The sequence below is a fragment of the Anopheles arabiensis genome, chromosome 2 (assembly GCF_016920715.1).
Source record: "Anopheles arabiensis isolate DONGOLA chromosome 2, AaraD3, whole genome shotgun sequence".
Classification (NCBI taxonomy): domain Eukaryota; kingdom Metazoa; phylum Arthropoda; class Insecta; order Diptera; family Culicidae; genus Anopheles; species Anopheles arabiensis.
The window spans coordinates 30,047,113-30,069,448 of NC_053517.1; the positions used below are offsets into that span (position 1 = coordinate 30,047,113).

At 46.8% G+C, this 22,336-nt stretch overlaps 5 protein-coding genes across 5 annotated transcripts; 1 reads left to right on the forward strand and 4 right to left on the reverse strand.

Annotated features, from left to right (window-relative positions):
• Positions 1–2,247: 2,247 nt before the first annotated feature.
• LOC120897814 lies at positions 2,248–13,109 on the forward strand. Its single transcript, XM_040302936.1, has 8 exons — positions 2,248–3,007; positions 3,082–3,557; positions 4,749–4,872; positions 10,008–10,269; positions 10,893–11,313; positions 12,231–12,413; positions 12,493–12,606; positions 12,698–13,109. Exons 1-8 carry the CDS (start codon positions 2,786–2,788, stop codon positions 12,831–12,833), a joined length of 1,938 nt encoding a protein of 645 aa, XP_040158870.1. The 5' UTR covers positions 2,248–2,785; the 3' UTR covers positions 12,834–13,109.
• LOC120896914 lies at positions 3,633–5,178 on the reverse strand. The gene is made up of 3 exons (XM_040301438.1): positions 4,746–5,178; positions 4,028–4,674; positions 3,633–3,937 (listed from the first exon to the last, which is right to left on the reverse strand). Exons 1-3 carry the CDS (start codon positions 5,073–5,075, stop codon positions 3,688–3,690), a joined length of 1,227 nt encoding a protein of 408 aa, XP_040157372.1. The 5' UTR covers positions 5,076–5,178; the 3' UTR covers positions 3,633–3,687.
• A 2,180-nt stretch (positions 13,110–15,289) lies between the features above and the next one.
• On the reverse strand, positions 15,290–16,305 carry LOC120897816. The gene is made up of 4 exons (XM_040302938.1): positions 16,086–16,305; positions 15,842–15,993; positions 15,644–15,751; positions 15,290–15,500 (listed from the first exon to the last, which is right to left on the reverse strand). The coding sequence occupies exons 1-4, from the start codon at positions 16,233–16,235 to the stop codon at positions 15,290–15,292; spliced, it is 621 nt and encodes a 206-aa protein (XP_040158872.1). The 5' UTR covers positions 16,236–16,305.
• A 1,375-nt stretch (positions 16,306–17,680) lies between these two features.
• LOC120897823 lies at positions 17,681–18,496 on the reverse strand. Its single transcript, XM_040302949.1, has 2 exons — positions 17,910–18,496; positions 17,681–17,822 (listed from the first exon to the last, which is right to left on the reverse strand). The coding sequence occupies exons 1-2, from the start codon at positions 18,494–18,496 to the stop codon at positions 17,681–17,683; spliced, it is 729 nt and encodes a 242-aa protein (XP_040158883.1).
• A 614-nt stretch (positions 18,497–19,110) lies between these two features.
• On the reverse strand, positions 19,111–20,201 carry LOC120894453. The gene is made up of 3 exons (XM_040297046.1): positions 19,915–20,201; positions 19,405–19,814; positions 19,111–19,307 (listed from the first exon to the last, which is right to left on the reverse strand). The coding sequence occupies exons 1-3, from the start codon at positions 20,143–20,145 to the stop codon at positions 19,139–19,141; spliced, it is 810 nt and encodes a 269-aa protein (XP_040152980.1). The 5' UTR covers positions 20,146–20,201; the 3' UTR covers positions 19,111–19,138.
• Between the last annotated feature and the right edge of the window lie 2,135 nt (positions 20,202–22,336).

Below are 22,336 nucleotides of genomic sequence, written 5' to 3' on the forward strand. Positions count from 1 at the left end.
TGGGCGAAATGGGCGGAAGTAATTACTCTGCCGCTCTGAAAGGGCGCGCAATAAGGCACGGTTGAGCAGTGTGGGCAAGAAGGGCAGCAAACACGAGGGGGCGGGAGAGGGAGGGTGAAGAATGATAATAGGTACAGTACACACTCGCAACCCATCATCACCCACAGCAACCCGTGCGAAGGATATATGCTCCATCAGGTGAACACGTGAGCGTGTGCGAGTGTTTGCGCCTCCGTCGCGTAGCAACGGGGTGAACAGGAAAGGGCGAACGTATGGCTCGCGCTCTTACGCAGTGTAAACCCACGATCGCTCTCTGAAGACGCAAGGGAATCTGATCAGGTTTTATTTTTTTTTTTTTTTTTGGTAACGAGTTATACTTAGCATTGATAAAAACAACGGACACGCACAGCAAACAGTTTAAAGCAAACAAACGAAGAGAAGAAGAGGAAAAAGAAAAACAACAAGTCAAAACTATTGCTACAGAGGTTGACTGGAAGGTGGACGGAAGAAAGGTGGGATAGAGTGGTGAGCGATGTAAAATACCGGTTCCGGGCCGGGGTACGAATACCGGCGGTGTGGGGTACGAAGAAATTAAACTGGCAAAAGGGCAGTCTTACGAAACGAAGCAAAACCACATGATAAGAAGGTATTAGATTGTATATTATAGAAATTTATTAATATATACATATATAAATAAATGTTACGCGTTATTAATAAATTATAAAAAAATATACCCACCTGTTCTGTGCTGCGTTTAACGTGTTGAGAGTGTTGAGAAAGCAGTAAACATTGAAGCAAAAGAAAAAGAACGCATTTTAGGCATGCACCCAAGCGGTAAGTAACTGTTCTGCGCAGTAGGGCAATAAAATGTAACGACTAACTTGAATCAAAACTGCCCCGAACGGAGCACTGTCTAGCTTATTTGGATTTCTTGTGTTTTTTCTCTTCTTCTTTTTTTCAACTTTGAAATTCTTCTAACTCAAACATTACTTGTTCTCCATAATCTTGCATACATATCTTTTAATAGCTGTCTTCTGTTTGTTCCAAATTTTCTTATACTTTACTTAGATTTACCTGTTTTCAATTTTTTTCACTTTTTCCTTGTGTTTATTTCTTATCACTTTTTTCTATCTTATCTCATCCGTGCTTTTTTCTTTTTTTTATCTCTTTCTTCTTCTTCTTATCTTATATTGTTATTTCTGATCATTGTTTTCTCTATCCTATCTTATTCATGATACTTTTTTATCTTTTTCTCCTTCTTCCTGTCTTCTTCTCCCTTGTACTATTTCTTTATTATTAGCATTTTAATTCTTGTTGCTTCTTTTTTCTGTCTTTTTCATCATTCAATCTTTGTTCTTCTTCATTTTTCTCCTTAATTTCCCCATTCGTTTTCTATCTCTATTTCATTCCCTCTATTTACCTTCAGTTTCAAATTGTTCAGCAAATTGGATGACAATCACCCAAGTTGTGTTTTTTGTTGTCCATTATCTCGCTTTGTTGCCCCACCTTAAACCCAAAAATTTGTTATTTCCCATGTTCTCAACACTTTCACAATTGTTCTGTTGTTTCACCATCACCATCAATACTATCACATTCCATCATGTTTTAATCCAAAATTGAATTAGACTTCATCAACGGAAATATGTCCATCATTCCAATTAGCGCTATTACCGACTGGCTCAACCTGTTCCCTCCGCATCCCTTGCTGTTTTTGTTTTTTTTTTTCATTTATTTATACCGCACTGAACGTCTACAACAAGCGTGGTGTATTTTTTCTTTTGAATTTTTTATCCTTCCTCCTTCCATCCGCTGGACGAAATGGCATGCTATTAAGCGTAATAGATTCAGGAAATTGCCAACACCACCAGAACTAAGCACCAGCAGAAAAAAGGAAAGGTACAGAGAAAAAAAAATAACCGTCAGCACAGAGCAATGGCGCGTGTGATTCGGGGTTTTGCTCGTTGATTTTCCACCCCGAGACCACGTCGGTGACCCAGTCTCTGGGCAGCGAACGGACACGCGACATGTTAATTGCTCCAGAAAGCACAAGCATTCCCGATACAGAACCCGTTACAAAATAGCACCCGTCCGTCACTTTTCATAATGGGGCAGTCGACGGTTCCGTTCGTGCCACCGCCCCATAGCCACAATCGAAGTTGTACAAATAAACCACAATTAGCACCTACCGGCTCATCCCGGAACGCGTTACGTCTCGCGTTGGCCGTCACGAAGCCGTACGTCGGTGCGCAAGAAGCAGGGCAAGTAAGAACGCGCGGAAGCTAAATGGGAAAATTGTTTTAGATTAGCCTATCCGTTTACCGCACGACCGAGTTGAGGCGGCCGCTTCCAGCGGCATTCGGTCGAGACGGCTCCGAACGGGCATCGGGAACGGACCAAAGGGGCATCTTTGTTGCATATTTCATCAGCCCACTAAGTGGCCGGGTGCGTGGCCCGTGTGCGTGTGTGTCTGTGCATTGGCGTCGTCTTGCTCCAGCAACGAAAGCCAAGGATCCAGAGTACCTTGGTCGTTGTTCGCTCGCGGTTCGTGGCCCGCTATTTACGGTCGTGAATTATATCATCCTACACAGTGCGCCCTGCCTTCCCACAGTCACCGTGTTTGTGTGCGTGTGTGTGTGAAGCCGGGTAATAATATTTGCATGGTAAAACGGTGCCCATTTGTCGTCTCGGAACCCACAATCCACAACATCGTTTGGTGGACGGTTGTTGCTTGTGAATACCAGTTTGTACGCGGTGCCTTTGCAAGAGTGAACTTGCTACGTGAACGATGAAGGTTGTGCATTTGTTGGGCATTTTTGCGATGGTAAGCGTCGGTAAAGCGTCACTGCTAATACCCGACCGCTTCAACACGACCGGTGACGAGATGGATCGAACGAACGAACCAGCACACCAGTCAGCAGGTGGCCCAGTGTGGAAGGACACGGAACACGGGAAGGTCCTGTCGAGAAGGAAACGGTTCATCGTATTTCCGGAAGGTTCCAGCTTTTCGGTACGTACACGCTGTGTAAAGCCTGTGTAAAGTCCAATGTTAACTCACTCCCGCGCTGGCACATTCCATTGCAGGTGGCCGTCTGCATGACGATCGGTTTGTACGGCAACCCGAACTATCAGTTTGTAAGTTGGGCCCTTAACTGGGGCATCGCGTACAATTTGCCGAACCAGACGCTCAGCTTCCAGAAGGAGATGACCGAACCGAAGCCGATGGTGCAGCGGCGCTTCCGGCGCGATCTCTACCAGAAGCTCGAGGTGATCATGGACAGCATGGGGTACGATGGGCGCGACTGCATACTGCGGGCGCTGTGCGAAAGCTCGCAGTACTTCGGTGGCAAGGGCCAGAACATGATAGCGGAGATGTTGCGCACACTGTTCAGCTACCCGAAGCAGAAGGTGCTCTCGTTCGAGCACGCCGACCACCGGCTGTACGATGAGGCACACCGCAAGGGGCGCAATATGGCACCGTGCCAATCGCTGTACGGCAACTGCCAGTTTTCGTTGCTCGAGCTGGCGCTGGGGAAGTATTCTACCCCGTACGGGTTTATGTGATCGGCGTGACAGGTGCGGGTGTGCGCGTGTGTGTGTGTATAAAGCCAGAATGCCGGGAAAGCTCAGCTCAAATAAAAACTTGTATTTATTTCTATTAAAATTAAACCTATCGCACGCGCGTCCGTGTTACGTTTCAAACTTTCCGAACAGTACCAGATCGAGCAGACTGATCGGGCAGCCGCTGGCGTACCGCGCCCGACAGTCCACGTTATCATCGCGCAGCGCGTTGCTGTAGTCGTCGGCGAGGGCTTCGTTCAGCGGGAAGCTAAACAGCACCCGGAAGATGTCCATCGCCATCGAGCGGCCCGGCGGCGGCAGCATGTTCTTCGCCTCGCAGATGCTCCTCATAATGCACTCCTTCATGTGGAAACCGGTACTGGAAACGAGAGGGAAACAAAAAGTGCATAACTAATAGTAGAGTTCAGCAGAGCTTTTGCAAAAGCACAGGAGATGCCCATCCACTCACATCGAGCCCAAGGTTTCCTCCAGATGGCTAAACAGTGCCCTCCGATCGCGATAGTGATGGAAGTGTTCCCAATCACTGTGCTGGCTAATGTTGAACATCTCCCCGCTCAGCCACTTGCGGCGGCCATGCTCTTCCTCCGCCTGCTCCTCCTCCTCGTTCAGTGCCTGTTCGAGCACTGATCGGCGGTAGCGATCGTACGGCCGCTCGGTCCATCCACCGCCGCCCAAGTAGCGATCAAGTGTGCTCGAAGGGTACTGGTACCGCTGTTGCCCCCCGATGCTCGGTGCCCAATACTCCGACCGATATTGGAGGTTTTCCGCGTTCCAATCGGCACGCTCCTTGCCCCAGCCCGGTGGAACCCAAGTGCCAGGGTGATCTTTCAGATACTGTTCCACCTCGGCCGGTGACAGCTCACCCCCGTCATGGTGATCGTGGTGATGATCGGGTTCTTTTGGTGCGGGTGGTGGTGGTGGTGGTGGCGGGGCTGGTTTTTTCGGCTCCGGCGGATACATCGCTATCTTGCCGAGCTTCAGCGCACTCGCGTGATACTTGTAGTCGGGCAGCGGAAAGTACAGATCCAGCTCGCCGATGCAAACGTACCCGGCCGGTCCGCGAAATACCAATCCCTTACCGAACGAGGACGTGAGCTGGAATGGACAGAATGCATTTACAACTTTTTATTAGCTCCCGGAACGGATTAAACGCTTGTTACGCTTACCAGAATGTTCGCACCCGGTGGAAACAGTAGAAATCGCTTCCTTCTTGAATGTGGTTTGGATTCATCGCCGGCGGAAGTGGTGGACTCATTGAGCGCAGTGCACAGTACCCCGCTGGCGAGCGATAGGGCAAGCAGAATTGTTTTCAGTTCCATTGTTGCCGACCGTGTGCCAAATCTGCCGTCATTCGATGTATTCAATTGTAGCACATCAATCTTACTGTACACGCGACCAGCTGATGAGTGACACTGACCTATTCCTGTACCATCGAATAGATGGTGCTTTTCAAACCGCGTGCCATTGGTGCCAGTCACCCGGTGCTCCGTCTGCATTGGCGGGCGATTAATCGTGCGCCGAACGATTAATTCACAGGCAAGTGTTAACTGGTGCCGGACGGGTTGCGTTCCATAAACTGTGTTGCTAATGCGTTGTAACAGTCGCTCTACATTCGATCGCCTATGCCAATGGGGCAGAAAAGTAGGCTAGAAGCGTGTCACCAAAAGGTAGAATTTCTATTCCTGCTCTATCATGTTTGTCGTATTTTGATCACTTAAACGCCACGTATGCAAGTGACCTTTTTTGTATCTGAAGCTCCAAATTGTTAGCTACTAGTCAATCGCTTTGTTTAGAATGTTTTACTTTGTTGTAGTTACTTAGTGTTGTGGTCCGATCGAACTTAGCCATTCTGTCCACCTGGGTGTGCCACTCAGCGATAGCAGTCGACGGCTTCCGTATGATGTGTGCGTGGAAGGATGTGCGTGAGTTACAGGTTGCTGACCAGAGGATTGAGGGAGATATAGTACAAAAGAGAGGGAGATCTAACTTACAGCACGCATGCAGTGAGTATTCTCATTCGTGCGGCTGAGCTAAGGCAAATAGGATTAAAGGGCCCGTGCTAGTAATTTATAATTAGGGAATAAAGGTTTTTATATGTTTGTGTCGATGCAAAGTAATCGTCTTCATCATTGTAGTTAACGTCCATGCATCCGACATACAATTTAGTCAAACGATGTGTTTCAAAATTAGTTAATTCAAGTCGAATGATCAATAGTTTGGGGTATGGTATGAGCAAGTCGGACACATGCCCCACCAAGAAGGTGTTCGAAAGCGATCCCCAGTTTGGCACATGATGCGGGGGAGCGATGACAGCGAGCACGATGACTGGATAAGGTGAAGCAAGGCCTGTCAGAGATTTGTTGTATACAGTTGTGCGAAGAAACGATCGTCCCAAGATAGCAGAACTCCTTTACTACCTTGAGATTGTCGTCGTCAATTAATACACTGCAAGCATGTACTTGGGCTTCGTCGCATTGATTCTCAATAAAAATTCTTGCTGCTTCGCCTTTGAGTCGGTTGAACGCCTCACCACATACCTTTGCTGTTGTCCTGCCGATGATGATGATGATGTGAGCCAAGAAATCGGAGATACCGGTAGAGGATCGTGCCACGGATGTCGTTGTCTAGCCCCGCGCTTCGAATGACACCTTCCAGGACGATGTTGACGAGCAGACAGGGAGTCCTGCCTCAGACCGCTGTGAGATGCGAACGATTCCGACATTAAGCTCGAGTTCGATACTCTCAGCTTGAAAGTGCACCCCATTCATGGTGGCCCCCAACAGCCGGATCAACTTCCCCGGGAAGTGGTACCGCTGCATGATGCTCCATAGCTTCTTCTGGTCTATGGTGTCGTAGGCCGCTTTGAAGTCGATGATCAGTTGGTGCGCATGAACAAATAACATGAAGCTATAATATTCAAAAATAACTAAAACGTATCATATAACGTACAAAAAGCGGTCACACAGTATAGTCGTGAACACGCACGACCTAACAACATACCCGTCGTGGGTTCATGTCCACAATGGACCATCCACTGACTGCCTATCCGGCTACGTGGTACTGAATAAGGACGGCATGTCCCCGTAAGACGTTACGCCAAATAAAAAAAGAAGAAGATCGTACAAATTGTGATCGATCAAGTGAAACACCTAGTAAGTTTATCAAGTATTCTATTAGAGGCAAACATTACAGGCTTACAGTAAAAAAATCTGATTTGATAGCAACAACTGATACACTTTGTCAAAAATAGATGGTTGAGAAGCAAAATTGGCTGCATACTGTCAACATTTGGGACACAGAGACAGCACTTGGTAGCAATGGCTGGTTTAGTTCCAAACTCAATCGATCTGCTAGAAAATAATTCTTTGAGGGGCCCGTCTTAACGAGGATATTGTATAAATTGACTCGATTTTAAGAATTTTTATGCAGCTATTTGTTCAACCTTTAGCAATCAGTCAGTAAATGAATGTACAGGGTTTCGAATCATGTAAGGGAATAGCAAGAATTGACTAGCCGGCTACGTGGTAATGAATTAAGCCTCGAAAGCCTCTACATAGGCCGGCATGTCCGCGTAGGACGTTACGCCAAATAGAAAAAGAGAAGGAAATAGTACAATCACTTAACGGGATGTTGCAAATCGGTAGGGGAATGTTGCAAGCATGCTGTGGAAGTTTGCAATCATATAGGGGAGTGTTGCAATCGACTAAGGGAACTTTGCAAGCATTCTGTGGATGCTGTCATCAGACTGTGGGTGCCAATGTTTGCAATTGTTTCGCTTTACCAAAACAAAAAGCTTTGCCGTTACAAATTCAAGCCTCCACGTGCAATCGATTTATGCTATAAATACATACCATTCTCTAACATTTCCACCACCAATCAACGGAGGAACTACACGTGCTGAGGAGGATAAAGTAGATACCAAAAAAACAAAAAACTGCACACCAACAACTGACGCCATCAATTAAGGGCAAGCCCGTCGGTGCCACACGGGAAATGTGTCAATTTCATTAGCAAAACTAACACCGTTCCTGCAAGCCTCCACCAAAATCCCTCCCTTACGGCCGAACGCATCGAAACGCGCACGCTATTTTTGCCACTTTGCCACGCATTTCAATACGGGAAACCTCAATTGAATGATTTCCATTTTCCATTAGTAAAAATGTCGATTTATTTTAACCGCTGGCTGTGTTGGTTGTGCTGGCCGTCTGGGTGGTGGTGCAGTGTGGAAGCAAATTAACGTTTCACTTCCTACATTCCCTACACACACACACGTACAAGGAGACAGCAGGAAGGAAAAAAAATCGTACCACCACTCACCGGACCAGCAGCAGGAACAGCAGCGCCCAAACTTTCGTCCTGTGTTTCAATCAATTATACATTCAAAAGGGACGCTTTTCTTGCGGAATGTTTTGCAGGATGTTTTGGTTTGCTATCTCTCTCTCCCTCTCTCTCTCTCTCGTCTAAAGAAAGCAACGATAAAGCCTTACCGCATCGTTTCATATTCGCATCGGTTAGTGCGGTTTTTGCTGCGCGCGGTACGTTGCCCCGTATCCACCGAGCACTTCACACGCAAAGCGCGCCTGGAGGCCAATTTAGAGATCGAATTTTTCCCAAGCTTGCTTTGTCCTTTTCTGTGCAATAACTTTGTCTACCTGGTTCGATCCACTTACCCGCCCCCCGGAAGCAATCTTAGCATTTCCGATGTCTGTGCATGTGTGTGCGTACATGTGGGAGAGCAAATCTTTGTTCTTCGTGTTTTGTCAAAATATCAACGTTTCGATTGCCTCAGCCGACCACACACTTACACCGTACCCGCAATGGAGCCATTGCTCTGTGCGTAGGCAAACGCAAGACTCCTCTTTGAGCTTGATTTCTACGCAAAAGCTTGCGTGCGTGCGTGTGACAGTAGCAGTTCCAACAAACAAACGAAGAGGGAGGAACACACACACACTAAACGGCCTGCTTTTAGCAACCCCCCTCTCTAATACCATCCCGTCTCCATCGACCCTTAGGAGCAATTCCCAATGCGGATACCGAGAATCATTCAAAGCCACATCAAAGCCAACGAACGCACGCACGCAGAAAGGCAAAAACGTGGCATGCGACGAAGGGACGAAAAAGATGCCAAAGGGAGGCTGAGTTCGAGCAAAAAAAAACAGCAAAGTGAAAATCTGGAAAAGAAAACGAGAAGAAGAGAAGGAAACAAAAAAAACTTCATCCTTCATCCTGAGAATCGGAAAACGCCGAAAGTCCCCAAAGTTGTAGCGACGCCCTAATTGAGTTAAGTTTGCGAGAAAGAAGTCCACAATCCCCTGGTGTGTGTGTGTGTGTGTGTGTGTGAGCCCAGGGGTTGATTCCACCGAACGGCGCCAGATTGTGTTTTGTGCAACCGTGCCCACCGTGGGAATTGGCTAGAACTGTCGGCCGGCCGGACCTGGTGTGCTACCAGGTCCCCCTGTCTGCCAACGAGCTCGACGGATGATTGGGAACGAAATTTATGAATTTCAGACCAACCAGTGTAGCTGACGTCGTAAATAATGCAACCGACGCGGAGGGACCTACCACCGCGGAAGCGTATGGTACGGTAGGCCAAAATCGGGTCACCTCGGAAGTGCTGCTCTGCTGCTAGGTCCAGATTTTGGAACCTAGCGTGAGGAAGCTTCAGCTTCCCAGAACGGTCACCCGCCACCCGTGGAAAGAATGTATTTTCTCCAAAAGTAACATACCGCTACTAATGAATGTGACCTCCTTTGCACCCCTTTCCAGTGGTGATGGCCGTAGTCTGGGGGAAATGTATGCATATAACATGTTGAAAGGAAAAAAAAGCCACCCAATACGTGTTGCTCTGTTAGCTGTTGGTGCGTTCATTGGTGGTATTGGTGGAGGAAGGCCCATGGACGGCGTAAACCCACACGGTTCGCTTCACGGCACTGCCGGATGGTCGCGTTAGATGGTGCGAAACGTTCTCTCCCGCTGGAAGCTGATCGCAGTGTACTGTGAGTGCGTTAAACGTTTGATCTTAACGCTGCAGTACGCTGAAGTAACCAAATAGAGCCGTATGTGTGTGTGTTTATGTTGCGTGGCCCGTAATTGTGCCGCTTAATGAGTGTAGTAGTTTTGTGCCAAGGGAAAAGTGTGGACATTACAGTGTTACAGTGGACGTCTCCATCGCTAAAGTGAGCCGAGTGCGGTAGGGGTAGATTTTTCCTGTTATTGTGCGCCCCTTTTCCCAACAGTCAGTACAGTTCAAAGTGGACTGAAGTTTAATTTATCCCCCCTCCGGAGAAAACGGAGCAGGGAATGATGTGATTGCTATAACGGAACCACCACAGCCACAGCGGTCCGGTGTGATTAGAGCGACGAATTTTTGAAATTAACCTTCCACCTTGTGTGTGTGTGTGCAAACATTCCGTGTTCCGTGAGCCAAGCAACGAAGCAACATGATGCGCAACGTTACATGCGGCGTTGCTAAGAAACGGCAACGAATAAAGCTGCCGAGCGCGGTATTGCTTTGGGGTTTGTTTGCGCTGCTGCTGTGCCTTAGCTCATCCACTGCCGGTGTGTACGATGGTGCAGATGATGGTGGTGGTACTGCTGGAGCAGTAGCGCAGGATGCATCCGCCCCGCAAAGGATACTTTCGCGCAAGCGACGCTTCCTGACGTTTCCCGAAGGAAGTTCCTTTCAAGTAGGTATGTGACGTATGCTTTGAGAAGTGCTGGGGGGGGGGGTTGTTTCTTATTGGAAGACATTCATATAGGGTGACACAGTAAGGTGGGGTTATGATTGCATCGGGGCTGTGTTGCATCGCAAGGAAAGAATAACAGAAACGTTTTACGATGCTTTTTTCACATAGGAAGCAGTAGCAAAAAAGAATATTTATTTAAATAATTCAAATATTATGTTAATTCAATCAGTAAATAGTTTAAATATCAAGGGAATTTCAAAGTCATTTCATACCAACAGCATGCAAATTATGAGAAAATATGTTTAAGAAAGTGTTATTAGCTTTAAACTTGAAAAGAAGCTTTATTAATTTGAGGATGGCTTTTGAATTAAAGTTAGGCAGTTTTATCACTGCCATTAATTAGCAGTTGTAGCAGAGATATTTTCCATTGAATTTATCAACAATATATTTCAAAAAAACAATACATTTTCTGTCTAAAAAAAAAGCCTACGAACCCGTTTTCCTGAAAGCCATCACCAAAGCTAATACATAGCTCTAAACAGCTTAGAATAAGCATCCTTAAAGTGTTGAATAAACTTAGCAAAGCAATGATCATTCTTCATTCTTCCCCTCCCCCCACCCGCCCAGTGTACGATCAAACCATACCGATGATCGGTGTCGAGCGGCTGTTCACGATCGGCATTACGGTCGCGCTGGCGTACGAGCTGCCGAGCATCACCTTCAACCAGATCGAGGAGATGCTGCGTGAAAATGCGGCCGACGATAAGATGGACCTCAACGCGAACAACACCATCCTGGTCGATAGCAGCAAACCGTCCACCACACCGGCGCGCAAGAACATCTTCGACTACTACTACCAAACACCGGGACGACCGGCAGGGAACGTGCCCGGCCGTATCAATTACTACACCGCACCGGACCGACGTTACGATACGGTCGATCGATACGGGCAGCGTCTTCCGTCGTGGGATCGGTTCGTATCGAACCGCTTGCCGCATCCACCGTACGCCGATCCGACGGGGAACGATTTTGGCAGCATTGTGAACAGGTAACGCAGGCAAACGCAAAGGCCCTTACACAATCGCCACCCACAATTAAGTGCCACAGGGCTGCCACACAATATGTGCACACGGGAATCAAATTAATCGCGAAAACAGACCTGTGATAAAATTGTGGTTTTACCTTTTGCATGCATGCTTTGGGTGGGTGGGCGTCAATGGATGCATACGATGCAACTGCAACGCCCGGTCGCCCTCTGTCTGTCGAAGGGCTTGCTCTCGGTTACCAATTAGTATGCTGGGATTGAGGATGATGGTTGGCCGGCGTGTAAGGGAAGTGGTGAAAACGGGGAATGTAATATGAGTATGCGCGCTTTATATCCTGTTGCGTGTTGCTATTATTAACTGTGAGCAATCATGTTTTTACAGGGTTTCATAATCCGTGCCGCGAGGTCATAGATCTGTCATAACAAAGACCGACGAGCCGACATGCAATCAAACCATCGTTTGGCACACATCCAGTACTTTAAAATAGCAAAAAATTGCCAGAAACCCTTCAAACGCATTTGGAACCAAATGTGTTTAATGTCGTCCTCCGGTAACCTAGGACTGACTGAAGTATTGGAGGGCTGTATAGGTCAGAATGTCTGTGTGTGGTCATTAAGCCAACAAGAAAAAGATTTGTCTTCAAACTCCTGTCTTCGTCTAGGCGAGGCATCCAGTGTTCACATAGTTTCATGACACTTTGACCAAAATAAAGGTAAAATTTTGCATGAGAACCTCTTTAATGCTACATCTGCTTTAATGTGAGCGCCCTGTGAGCGCGCTGTTGAATAGGAAAAGGGGTGTTTAATTGTTTGTTGCTACTCATTGCATAGCAAACGGAGAGTTTATATATATATACAAACGTTAACGTTTTATGCACTCCCGACCATTGTACTATCGCTCTTACCTCACCCATTCACAGATACCTTCAAGGTTGGATACGCCGTCATCCGCCCAACTATCCGATGGCCAAAAAGCGCTTCTATCCGGTGTTTGGTAAGCGAAGCATCCGCGAAGACACGGCCCCACTCGATCGTCACTTTCTCAACCATCATCGGACAACGCGCCACACGCTGTACGAGCAGATTGAGCAGTTTCTTACGGCGTAAGTATTAAAGCTAAGCCAAAAAAAGGAGGTCAAAGGAAGTTTAAAACCACTGCTCCCCTTCTCATCCATCCATCAGCAAGGGTAAACACGGTCACCATTGCGTGCTGCGGGCGCTCTGCGAAAGCGGCCAGCGTAAAGATGACACCGAGCCGGACACATTTTTAAAGGAAATTCTTCGCGCCATATTCAGGTAGGGGCAGCGGGCCGAAGCGGCGAAGTATCACACTCTGTGTGCACTTTAATTGAGCTCTTTTTCCCCCTTCTCCTGTGTTTTGTATTAGCCTGCCCGCCACCCATGAACCTCCGGCACACCACAAGCACCGGCTGTACGATGAAGCGCACGCCCATGCCGGAAACTGCTCCGAAACCTATTCCTACTGCGAGGACAGCTTTTGGTCGTCGAATTTTGTGTTCTAACCGTGCGCTGCACCTGCCAGTATGCTTTGCTAATGAGCGTGTAATTTACGTGTAATTTGTACACTGGTAACACACATCAACTACTCAAACGATTGGACGACGCTGAAGTGGGAAGCGATGTTCACCGGCAATGTAACGATAGACTATTCCACAAACGACGCAAGCAACGCGTAGCAACTGGAACCAAACGTTCGACACGGCACAGGCTGGGAGCATTCGTATAGAAGCGATGATATTATTTGCAAAAACCGGATCGTTCGACCGGATCGTTCTATACCGTTGGGCTCTCTTAATGTTAAATTAAGTTAAAACAAAACACATGTTTTAAACCCCCGCCACTACGAAATGTAAGCTGATCGCTATGGTTATTTCGTTTAGCATGATAAATGTCGCAGCCAATGAATAGATTGATAATAAATTGCTCTTATTGTGTGTTACGCCAAACGATTCATATCACAATTAACCGCTAAACTTGGTCTTTATAAACAACAGAAGAGATAGGAAAAGTCCTTAAATGAAAGATTTGATAGTTTGTTTCGTATTTGGACCAATACCCAACTTCCACTTGAACTAATATCCATCTCATTTCATTAAGGCTGAATATCTCCCTGAAGGTAGAATTTGGAAGCTTTTGCCTTACAAACCTATTTAGAAGCTAAGACCAGCCTCGGCCTACCTGTGTCACAGTTGTCTCATCATTAGAGATTAGAGATTATACTTACTTACTTATCCGGCGCTACAACCGGTTTGCGGTCTTGGCCTGTCTCAAGAGTGTCCGAAACCGCTCACGGTCTCGCGCCTTCGTCTGCCAGTCCTCCACGCTGTTTCCATGCGTACCACATGGCCAGCCCGCCGGAGCCTGGCGAGCTTGATACGCTGCACGACAGTAAGGTCGTCGTACATCTCGTACAGATCGTCATTATAGCGGCTCCTCCATTGTCCTTCTACACATAAGTGTCCTTCTGCGCATCTTCCTCTCGACCGCCTCTTAGAGGGTTCCGTCAGATTTGGACAGTGTCCATGTCTCAGAGGCATATGTGAGTACCGTTACTATATATGCACTATAATGACTATGTATAATGACCGGTTGGCAGCCAGCATCCTTGCGTGCAACTCAGCTTTCATGCTATTGTCGTTGCTGACCTTTGACCCAAAATAGGTGAATTGTGGGACGACTTCAAAAGTGCGTTAACCTATCTGTACGTGACGCCTACGTAGATTTGGATTATTTATTGGTAGACCCTCTGACGTTGCCACCATCAGTTTGGTCTTTGCATCGTTTATCTGCAATCCGAGGCTCTCTGCCGCCTGCTCAATCCCTTGGTAGGCTTCTGCTACATAGGAGAGCCGCAGACCAATGATGTCTATATCATCAGCGTATGCCAGGATCTGGGTTGACTTATAGAAGATGGTTCCCGTAGTCTCCACCCTCGAGTCACGGATGGCTCTCTTTAGCGCCAGGTTGAATAAGAGACAAGCAAGCCCGTCCCCCTGGCGCAGACTCTTGGTGGTAGCCAAAGGTCCTGAGAGTTTTCCATCCACCCTCACCTGGCAAGTGACGTTGGTCATAGTCAGTTAGAATGAGCCTTATCAGTTTGGCCGGGATTCCAAAAGAGCTCATAGCGTCGTATAGTTTTACCCTGACTATGCTATCATAGGCAGCTTTGAAGTCAATGAAGAGATGGTGGCGTGTCGTGTCTGTCTTCTGCCATCATCTCCAAGATCTGCCGTATGGTGAAGATCTGATCAGTGGACTATCCTGCTATGGTAATTTATAAGTCACTGTAAGCGGTACAGACAGGCTGACAACGGACAAAGAAGAAGAAGAAGAAGAAGAAGAAAGAATATATCGAAAAAAATATGAAATATCGTTTCTGAGTCTGAGTCGTTTTGAGATCATTAAATATGACCTCCCTCGGAAGGAGACAGAGAGATGGGAACAACACTAATCTTTGACAACCCAGGGAACCTTTATCCAGGGCCGGGACGTGTATGCCTTTCCACGAAGTAAACGGTAGCCTTTAATATACAAACTGGAAATGAAGAACTCTACGTGATGAGCGATCGAAATAAATAAAATGATCTGAAAATTTATCATTTCTTCAAAAAAAAATCAAACGAAACTGTGAAGCGAAATAAATAAAACAAGAAAGCAAAAAAGGAAGTTAATGAAATGAAAAATAAACATCAACGTTAAACAAAACGCTTCACTCTGCATAGACAAAAAAGTGGCGAATGTTAGCCAAAAGGCCCAAAGCATCAAAAAAACCAAATACAAAAATTTTTAAAAAAATCTGGAGGTCCAACAATTGCATTTATGGTACAAACAGATTGATAATTTTGCTTTATTCTCACTATTTATTCACAAAAAAAAACACGTAAAGATTAATATATTTCTAATTATTAATTACATTAATTTAACGCACCGTATATCACCCACCCACCACCGACCGATTTCAGTAATAACCCGAGCGAACGGACTCACTGACCGCCTCGGTGGCCGCCGGTTCCGCCATACCCTCCATATCGAGCTGCGAGATGGGACAGTGCCGATCGAGCTCGCTACAATCGTCCGCTGTCAGGTAAGGGAAGTACTCGTCGTCACCCTCCGGCAAACTGTTTGAAGAACCGATGGAGGAACTGTCATCAGAGCCGGGCGCATTCGATCTGTGTGTGTTTTTTGGCGGTTGAGAAAGACCGAAGGAAGAGACCGAGTTTCCCAACACAAATTAGCATGTAAGACTGTCCGGGTGGCGAAGGGCAGCTTATCGTATCGCTTTCGTGCCTGTCGCACCAAGCCCGCTACTTACCGGAAGATGAGCTTGAACAGCTTGAACAGGATGCCGCTCTTCGGTGTCATGGCCTTGGAGACCTCGCAGAAGGTGCGCAGGATGCAGGCACGCCCATCGAACCCGTGGCTATTTAGAGGGGGGAGAGGAGGGAATGATTGATTGTGCGATGAGGTTATAGAAATGCTAAGACGAAGGTGCAACAGCGCACAAACTTACGACATGATCATGCTTTCGAGCGACTGATGCACATCCCGGCGAGTGATCTTCAGCCCGGGCGGGTTATAAAACTCAATGTTCATACGAAACCCGATACCGTGCGCCCAGATCGTGGTGTTATCGGCGATTGCATCCTTAATATTTACACGAAACTACACCGGAGGGGGAGGGGAGGGAGAGAGCAATTAAGAATGATTCTTCGCAGAACTGGAAACTCCAACGCAAAACTCCCCGTAACACTTACGAATCCTCGCGAGATGGGATGGAAAATAAGGGTCCTTTTTCGGCGCGCCAGTGTTGCGGTTGAATTCGAGTAAACACTACTATCACTCATGCACACCGAACCACAGAACGCCAACAGTGCCACGATCGAAAGCCAACGAAAAGGATCCATTTTTCGCGCCAGTTCTCACCAGTTATTCACTCGATCGGATTTTCTCCCTCGACCCGATCGCACCGTCTACTGAAGCTTATTTGATCACGGGCATGCTAACGTTTCGGAGCGCAAGTTAGAGAAGACAAATGTTAGGGCCCAAATGTGTCAACCGGCTTGATCGACGACCTCGATCAACTTTCTTCGCGCGAGCGCGCACGCGCATGCTCGTGTTCTAGCTTTCGTTTGCGTGCGTGCGTACACGGTTGTTTGGTTGCGTGATTAGCGCGTCAGGCAAATGTGTGTCAGCAGATCGTGATCGAGAGCGGGAGGGGGTGAAAATGAGCTTCAGCAACGGTTCTGGTTGTAAGTTTTGTTATATTTTGTTGTTGTTTTGCTGCTTACTTTCTAGAAATGATCTAGCATGAGACAATCCTAGAATTTATACCGTTCACATTGCTACAAGAAGTAATCCTAATTGGAGTTTTTTTTATGTTAAAATTGTAAAATAAATAATTTGAATGTTACGTTGATCATAAGAGAATATGCAATCAAAACAAGAAGAGAAAAAACGTTAGCCATTTGTTACGGGCATCCAACCACGACCGAGTAGGAACCACATTTCAAGAATTTGAGGTGAGATTGTAAAGAAAATTGTATTTAAAAACAAAAGTTTAAACTGTATAATAACTTTAATAACTAAAATTGTGATTTTGCGGGTAGTTCTGCTTCATTATTGCATATATGACGAAGACGTCCGCGCGACAATAGTCGTATTTTAGTGGAAGTTGTCGATAATTCTCTTTTTGTCGGAAGTAGCACGTAGGGTTTGGTATGATAGTTTTAATTACTTGGACAAGTAACATGCCAGGGCGGTGAGGATGGACAACTAGCGGACCCCTGATTCTTGATGAATCTTCTGCAAAGACACATACAAAAAACTAGCAAAGTCAAGTGTCTTAACAAGTCATTTCTCATCGATTAAAAGCAATGAGCAATGCTCCAAATAGTGGGGAATTGGGTCCCATATGAACCATAAGGCTGAGAATAGACGACGAACACCGTTTGTTTACAGTTTGTGGGCAACTGCTCCTACAGTACGTATCAAAATATACTTAATACCTCTGTATTCTTCCCTACCCGCTGTATTAACTTAGACATTGCCTTTTGTGATTAATGAATTACTTACTTATCCTTAGATGAAAGAATATTTCGATAAATTTTCGATAAATAAATGCGTCCAAGTTTAATAAATATTGCTACGAAAGTATTTGGAACTCTTAATACTACCTTCAGAGAAATTCTGTCCTTGCTAAGGTGGATCAGTTCGGATAGGAATCGTGGCACGTCCAGCCTCGAAGGGAGCGATTTGTAACATCTAGCACACTAGCAGCAAACGATTAAACTGTTTAAAATTGTTCCATTTTATGTATTTATTGCTTTTTAATTGCTAAATCCTCTTCCCTTTACCAATGCATCGCCGTTACCGTGTCCAATAGGCCATGCCCGAACGGACACTCGGCGTACAGCCGGGCACAGTCGACCCCGTTCGCGCCGTACCTGCGTGCCATCTTGTACTGCTCCGGCAGGTCATCGCTATCGCCCGGACTGGAACGAAAGAAAAAGAAACAAACATACACACACACGCATTGTAGTATTGTTCGCCCTTCCACCCACATCTCGATCCTTCCGTACCTAAACACCACGTCCAGTATCTCACCGACCATGCCATTGTGGGTCAGCGGCCTGTCCGCTACCTCGCAGATCGTACGCAGCAAACAAGCACGTGCACCGGGCGCCTTGGTCCCATCTCGCTCCTCCTCCTCCACCTCCTCCTCCTCCTCCTCCTTCTCATCCGTCCGGCCGAGAAACTTCTCCAACAGTGCGTACAGCTGGCGGCGCCCACTATCGACGTACCCGGCACCACCGTCGTACCGGTTCTTCCACACCGACTCCGGATGGGGGAAGATAATGTTCGGCAGGATGCGATAGTTGGCCTGCACGTTAATGCCCAGGTTGAGGCTGCGCTTCAGCATGTGGTGAAAGCGTACCGGGGCCACAAAACCGAAAATCACTTTCGCCACCCCGCCGTTAATGGGGAAGCTGAGCACGTACCGCCGATCGCGGTTATGATGCACCGCCGGGGGTGTCGTCACGTTACTGCCAGCCTCGCCGGTGGCTTCGATGCAGTGAGACGCCTGAACGGTGCGGTTTACTAGCAGCAGCACGAGCAGCAGCCAGCAAGCAGCGTGTACGGCGGACCGGCGGCCGGCCGGATGCATTATTAAGAAGGGAACGTTTCTTTCTAGAACGCGCGTCGACAGCACAATGATGCGTTGCGCTGTGAGGAGAAGGCCGAATGGCCGTTGCTCCCCGTTTTTTTGGGGGGAGCATTATTTACACGGTTTTTTAGCATCACCATCCCCGGTATGTCACGTTTTGTTTTTCGTTAGCAAAGGAAATAAACTTTTATTTACAGTTCAGCACTAGCTCAGTACCAGTTCACTTGGCAACAAACAAAAAACCTTAACCAAAAGTAGCCCTAAAGGCCGGGGTACATTGATCGTACTCGCTAGCGTAATTTTGATTTTCACTAGCGCATCTGGCGGCAGTTGACCGAAGCATTTTGCCAAACAACTTGAAGCCGCTCCAGAAAATACGTTATTTTTCCATGTTTTTTACTTTAACTGGTGTGGAAAAGCTGTGCAATTGATAGATAAATATGTTGTGCAAGTATTTTAGCCATTTTCGCATCAAAAAATGATGAAAAACAACTTAAATTTGAGATCCGGCATGACCATTCCCTCGACGACCAAAAAAAGCTTCCACCAGCCGCCGCCAGATGCGCTAGTGAAAATCAAAATTACACTACGGAGTACGGTCAATGTAGCCCGGCGTTAAGAAAACACACACCAACCACAAAATCAGCTACGATCATCGCCCACTAGATTGGAAAAGTCACTCAACACGGACCGGTGGCACCGGTCGTAGATCAGATCACAGTTGGCTCCGCTCGCACCAAGCCGTTCCGCCATCTCGTACGCACGCTTCTGCTCCAGCTCGTCCTCGCCGAACGATTCGTGAACGGACGGGCTGAAAACCCCCCGTAAAATTATGGTAAGTTGGATTAAAGTCGTTGGATCAGTGTAACCAAACAAACAAACAAACAAACAAAAGGCTCACTGCTCACCTCAACAGCAAATGGACGACCTCGGTCATCACGTCCTGCTCCGGCGAGTCGGTACGATCGAACGGGCTGTGCGCCAGCTCGCACACACTTTTCAGCAGACAGTCCCGCCCGTACCCGAACACGTGCAGCAAGTCTTCCACGTGCCGGTACAGCTGGCCGGCGCTGAGCATCAGCGACTGGTGGTCGGTGGAGCGCTTCCAGCTGCGCGCGGTCACGACCGAGGTGGACGGGAACTGGCCCCGTATGATGCCGGCGATCGCCCGCGCCCAGGTGGGCGGTTTATAGAACTCGAGCAACCGGAACGGGAGGTTAAAGTTTTGCTGAAAGCCCAGGTTGATGCCGAGCTTGCGGGCGGGATACTTTGCCTTCGGCGCATACAGCCGCCCATCGGTGGCAGTACAGATGCTGACCTGTGTGTGGGTGTGTGAATGTGTGCAAGCGATCGACCGGAGATGAGAGATCGGAACGATCGAGTTAAACCTGCTTAAACAGTGGCACACACTCACTTACCTGCAGTGTTGTTAGGATGGGAAACAGAAGCACCTTTCGCTCTTGCCGGGAAAGCGATTGGGTGGAATGATTGGCTGGCAGCAGCTCGGTACGATCGGACGAAACGGTGGACACTAGGACGAGACCGACGCACAGCAACGATGGCAAGTGCATTTTGGCTACCCGAATGATACCCGCTGACAGGACCGTAACTCGACTGGACCAGTTTCGAGGAAAGTGTGCCGAAGACATGGCCCCTTTTGCGAGGTAAAGGCTTATCGTGTGTGCTCCAACACCGGGAAGGGGGATCGTTCGGGCCATTCAGCCACTCGTCCAGAAACGTGTGGAAATTAGCGGTTGGTCGATTTGAACGAAAGTATCGCTCCCATCGGCAGCGGTGCGGGACAAACGGGTGACGGAGGCAAAGGGTAAGGGGCAAGGGTGCAAAATGATGCTCGAATGTTAAATTATAAAGTAATCCGTTTACTGACCGATAACAGCTCAATAAAGGCACAACATTCGCTAAGCTTTTAGGTCGGCTAGTGATATTGGTTGATGTTTACGCCAACGCCTGTATGTGTGCCATTGCTGGCAAAGGCAGGCCAATAATAGCTTCACATAAACGAAAAATGTGTTGGAACTTTTGTTTTATACAATTACAATACATACAAGTATTCTACTCGCACAAAACATGCTTTATAAAGTATGTACCAGATGGTCCTTATTAGGCATGGGACAATTGTGCGAGACCTATGCCGCACACTCAGTTCATTATAGTGTGCGGTTTATCGCCGCACGCGAAAAAGTGAACGGATAGGTCTTCCGCACGCATACAGAACTAACTGAAATGTGCTCTGAAAGAGATGCAAGATAACTGTCGGTGTCATAGACAGAACGAAAAAAAAACATTCGTTTTGGGTCGGCAGAATTTGTCACACACAACGACACAAGAAGATCGATCGCACTTTGCGCGAGAAAGAATGCACATATTGCTAGCGTGGTCAGATTGATCAATCGCACACAGCCGCACAAAAAGAACTCCTGCCGCACACTGACCCCATTCTGAGTGAGAAAGAACACTCATAGCCGATGGGTCATTCGCACACAGCCGCACGCGTGTTCAGTTGGGTCAGTCGCACACTACCGCACAAAAAGAACTCTTGTCGCACACTGCCGCACGCGCGTTCTGTTAGTTCGGTCGCCCACTGCTGCACGCGTATTCAGTGGGGTCAGTCGCACACTACCGCACAAAAAGAGCTCTTGTCGCACACTGCCGCACGCGCGTTCAGTTAGTTCAGTCGCACACTGCCGCACTCGTATTCAGTGGGGTCAGTCGCACACTACCGCACAAAAAGAACTCTTGTCGCTCACTGTCGCACGCGCGTTCAGTTAGTTCAGTCGCACAAAAAGAACTCTTGCCGCACACTGCCGCACGCGCGTTCAGTTAGTTCAGTCGCACAAAAAGAACTCGTTAAGCGCACAGCAACATAAAAAAGAAAGCTTGTAGATTTTACTCATTTAGATTAGCTTTCGTTACAAATCAACTTAAGTATATACAGTTTGTTCTCGAGCTACGTTTTCTAAGTTCTTGTGTGCAATTAGTATAATTGGATCAAAGGATTCTCAAATGCAAGATAAATTACTGTTTTACCAAAAATTTTAGAGCCTCTTAAAAACCAGAAATTTTCAAATTTTCTGCATGAATAAATGGTTTAATGTAAAAACCTAGTTACCTAGTTATGTATGAACCGCGTATCTCGGTCTGACGGTATTTATAATTAAAAATGCAGCCTTAAAAGCAATAACTTTTTGTTCTTGCATTAAAATCTCGATAAAATTAAACATAATATTTTAAAAAATGGTACTTAGCTCCAATTGAGCGACTGACCTACCGCACGCGTTCAGTTCATCATACTGAACGAACTACATCGCACGCGTTCACTGAAAAGAATCAAATTGCCCAAGCCTAGTCCTTATCATCAGAAATAGATTCGGTACATTAAAATGATTGCCAGAAATTAGAAGTGGAATTTAAAAATCACAATATAATTCCATATTCTAGCACTTTGTAGATTTTTAAAACGTTTTAACGTACATTAGATCAAAATTTTTAAGCAAATGACATACTAATACAATTTTAACAGTACACCATCGCAGTGAATGAACAAGATAAATATTGAAACATTTTAACGAACAAATTAGAAAATCAACGACAAAAATGAAAAATCACCTTGCCGACACAGACGCCATCTAGGAGTCAATAGCGATACTAAATTCCTAAAGCAAATCAGCCACACCAGTTCGCTTGTTTTAGCTCTTTTTTTAGCAATATTCAAATGATGCTAAATCTGCCCAACCTATCCGGCTTTTCCAAATTCATGCTTCCATTCCACAATGATTTTCCGGTTTTTGTTTTTCCGCCCTCCAACACCAAGTCCACAGG

Bases quoted from the DNA above. Each gene is read 5' to 3' on its own strand.
- LOC120896914 (XM_040301438.1), bottom strand. From the start codon at position 5,075: ATGCAGACGGAGCACCGGGTGACTGGCACCAATGGCACGCGGTTTGAA. The intron at 4,675-4,745 runs GTAAGCGTAACA...TGTCCATTCCAG, and splicing joins CACCGGGTGCGAACATTCTG to CTCACGTCCTCGTTCGGTAA. The intron at 3,938-4,027 runs GTGAGTGGATGG...TCTCGTTTCCAG, and splicing joins GAGGAAACCTTGGGCTCGAT to TACCGGTTTCCACATGAAGG.
- LOC120894453 (XM_040297046.1), bottom strand. From the start codon at position 20,145: ATGTCTTCGGCACACTTTCCTCGAAACTGGTCCAGTCGAGTTACGGTC. The intron at 19,815-19,914 runs GTAAGTGAGTGT...ACCCACACACAG, and splicing joins CCATCCTAACAACACTGCAG to GTCAGCATCTGTACTGCCAC. The intron at 19,308-19,404 runs GTGAGCAGTGAG...GGGGGTTTTCAG, and splicing joins GTCGTCCATTTGCTGTTGAG to CCCGTCCGTTCACGAATCGT.
- LOC120897816 (XM_040302938.1), bottom strand. From the start codon at position 16,235: ATGGATCCTTTTCGTTGGCTTTCGATCGTGGCACTGTTGGCGTTCTGT. The intron at 15,994-16,085 runs GTAAGTGTTACG...CCTCCGGTGTAG, and splicing joins ATCCCATCTCGCGAGGATTC to TTTCGTGTAAATATTAAGGA. The intron at 15,752-15,841 runs GTAAGTTTGTGC...CCCTCTAAATAG, and splicing joins CTCGAAAGCATGATCATGTC to CCACGGGTTCGATGGGCGTG.
- LOC120897814 (XM_040302936.1), top strand. From the start codon at position 2,786: ATGAAGGTTGTGCATTTGTTGGGCATTTTTGCGATGGTAAGCGTCGGT. The intron at 10,270-10,892 runs GTATGTGACGTA...CCACCCGCCCAG, and splicing joins AGGAAGTTCCTTTCAAGTAG to TGTACGATCAAACCATACCG. The intron at 11,314-12,230 runs GTAACGCAGGCA...ACCCATTCACAG, and splicing joins TTTGGCAGCATTGTGAACAG to ATACCTTCAAGGTTGGATAC.
- LOC120897823 (XM_040302949.1), bottom strand. From the start codon at position 18,496: ATGCATCCGGCCGGCCGCCGGTCCGCCGTACACGCTGCTTGCTGGCTG. The intron at 17,823-17,909 runs GTACGGAAGGAT...CTTTCGTTCCAG, and splicing joins ATACTGGACGTGGTGTTTAG to TCCGGGCGATAGCGATGACC.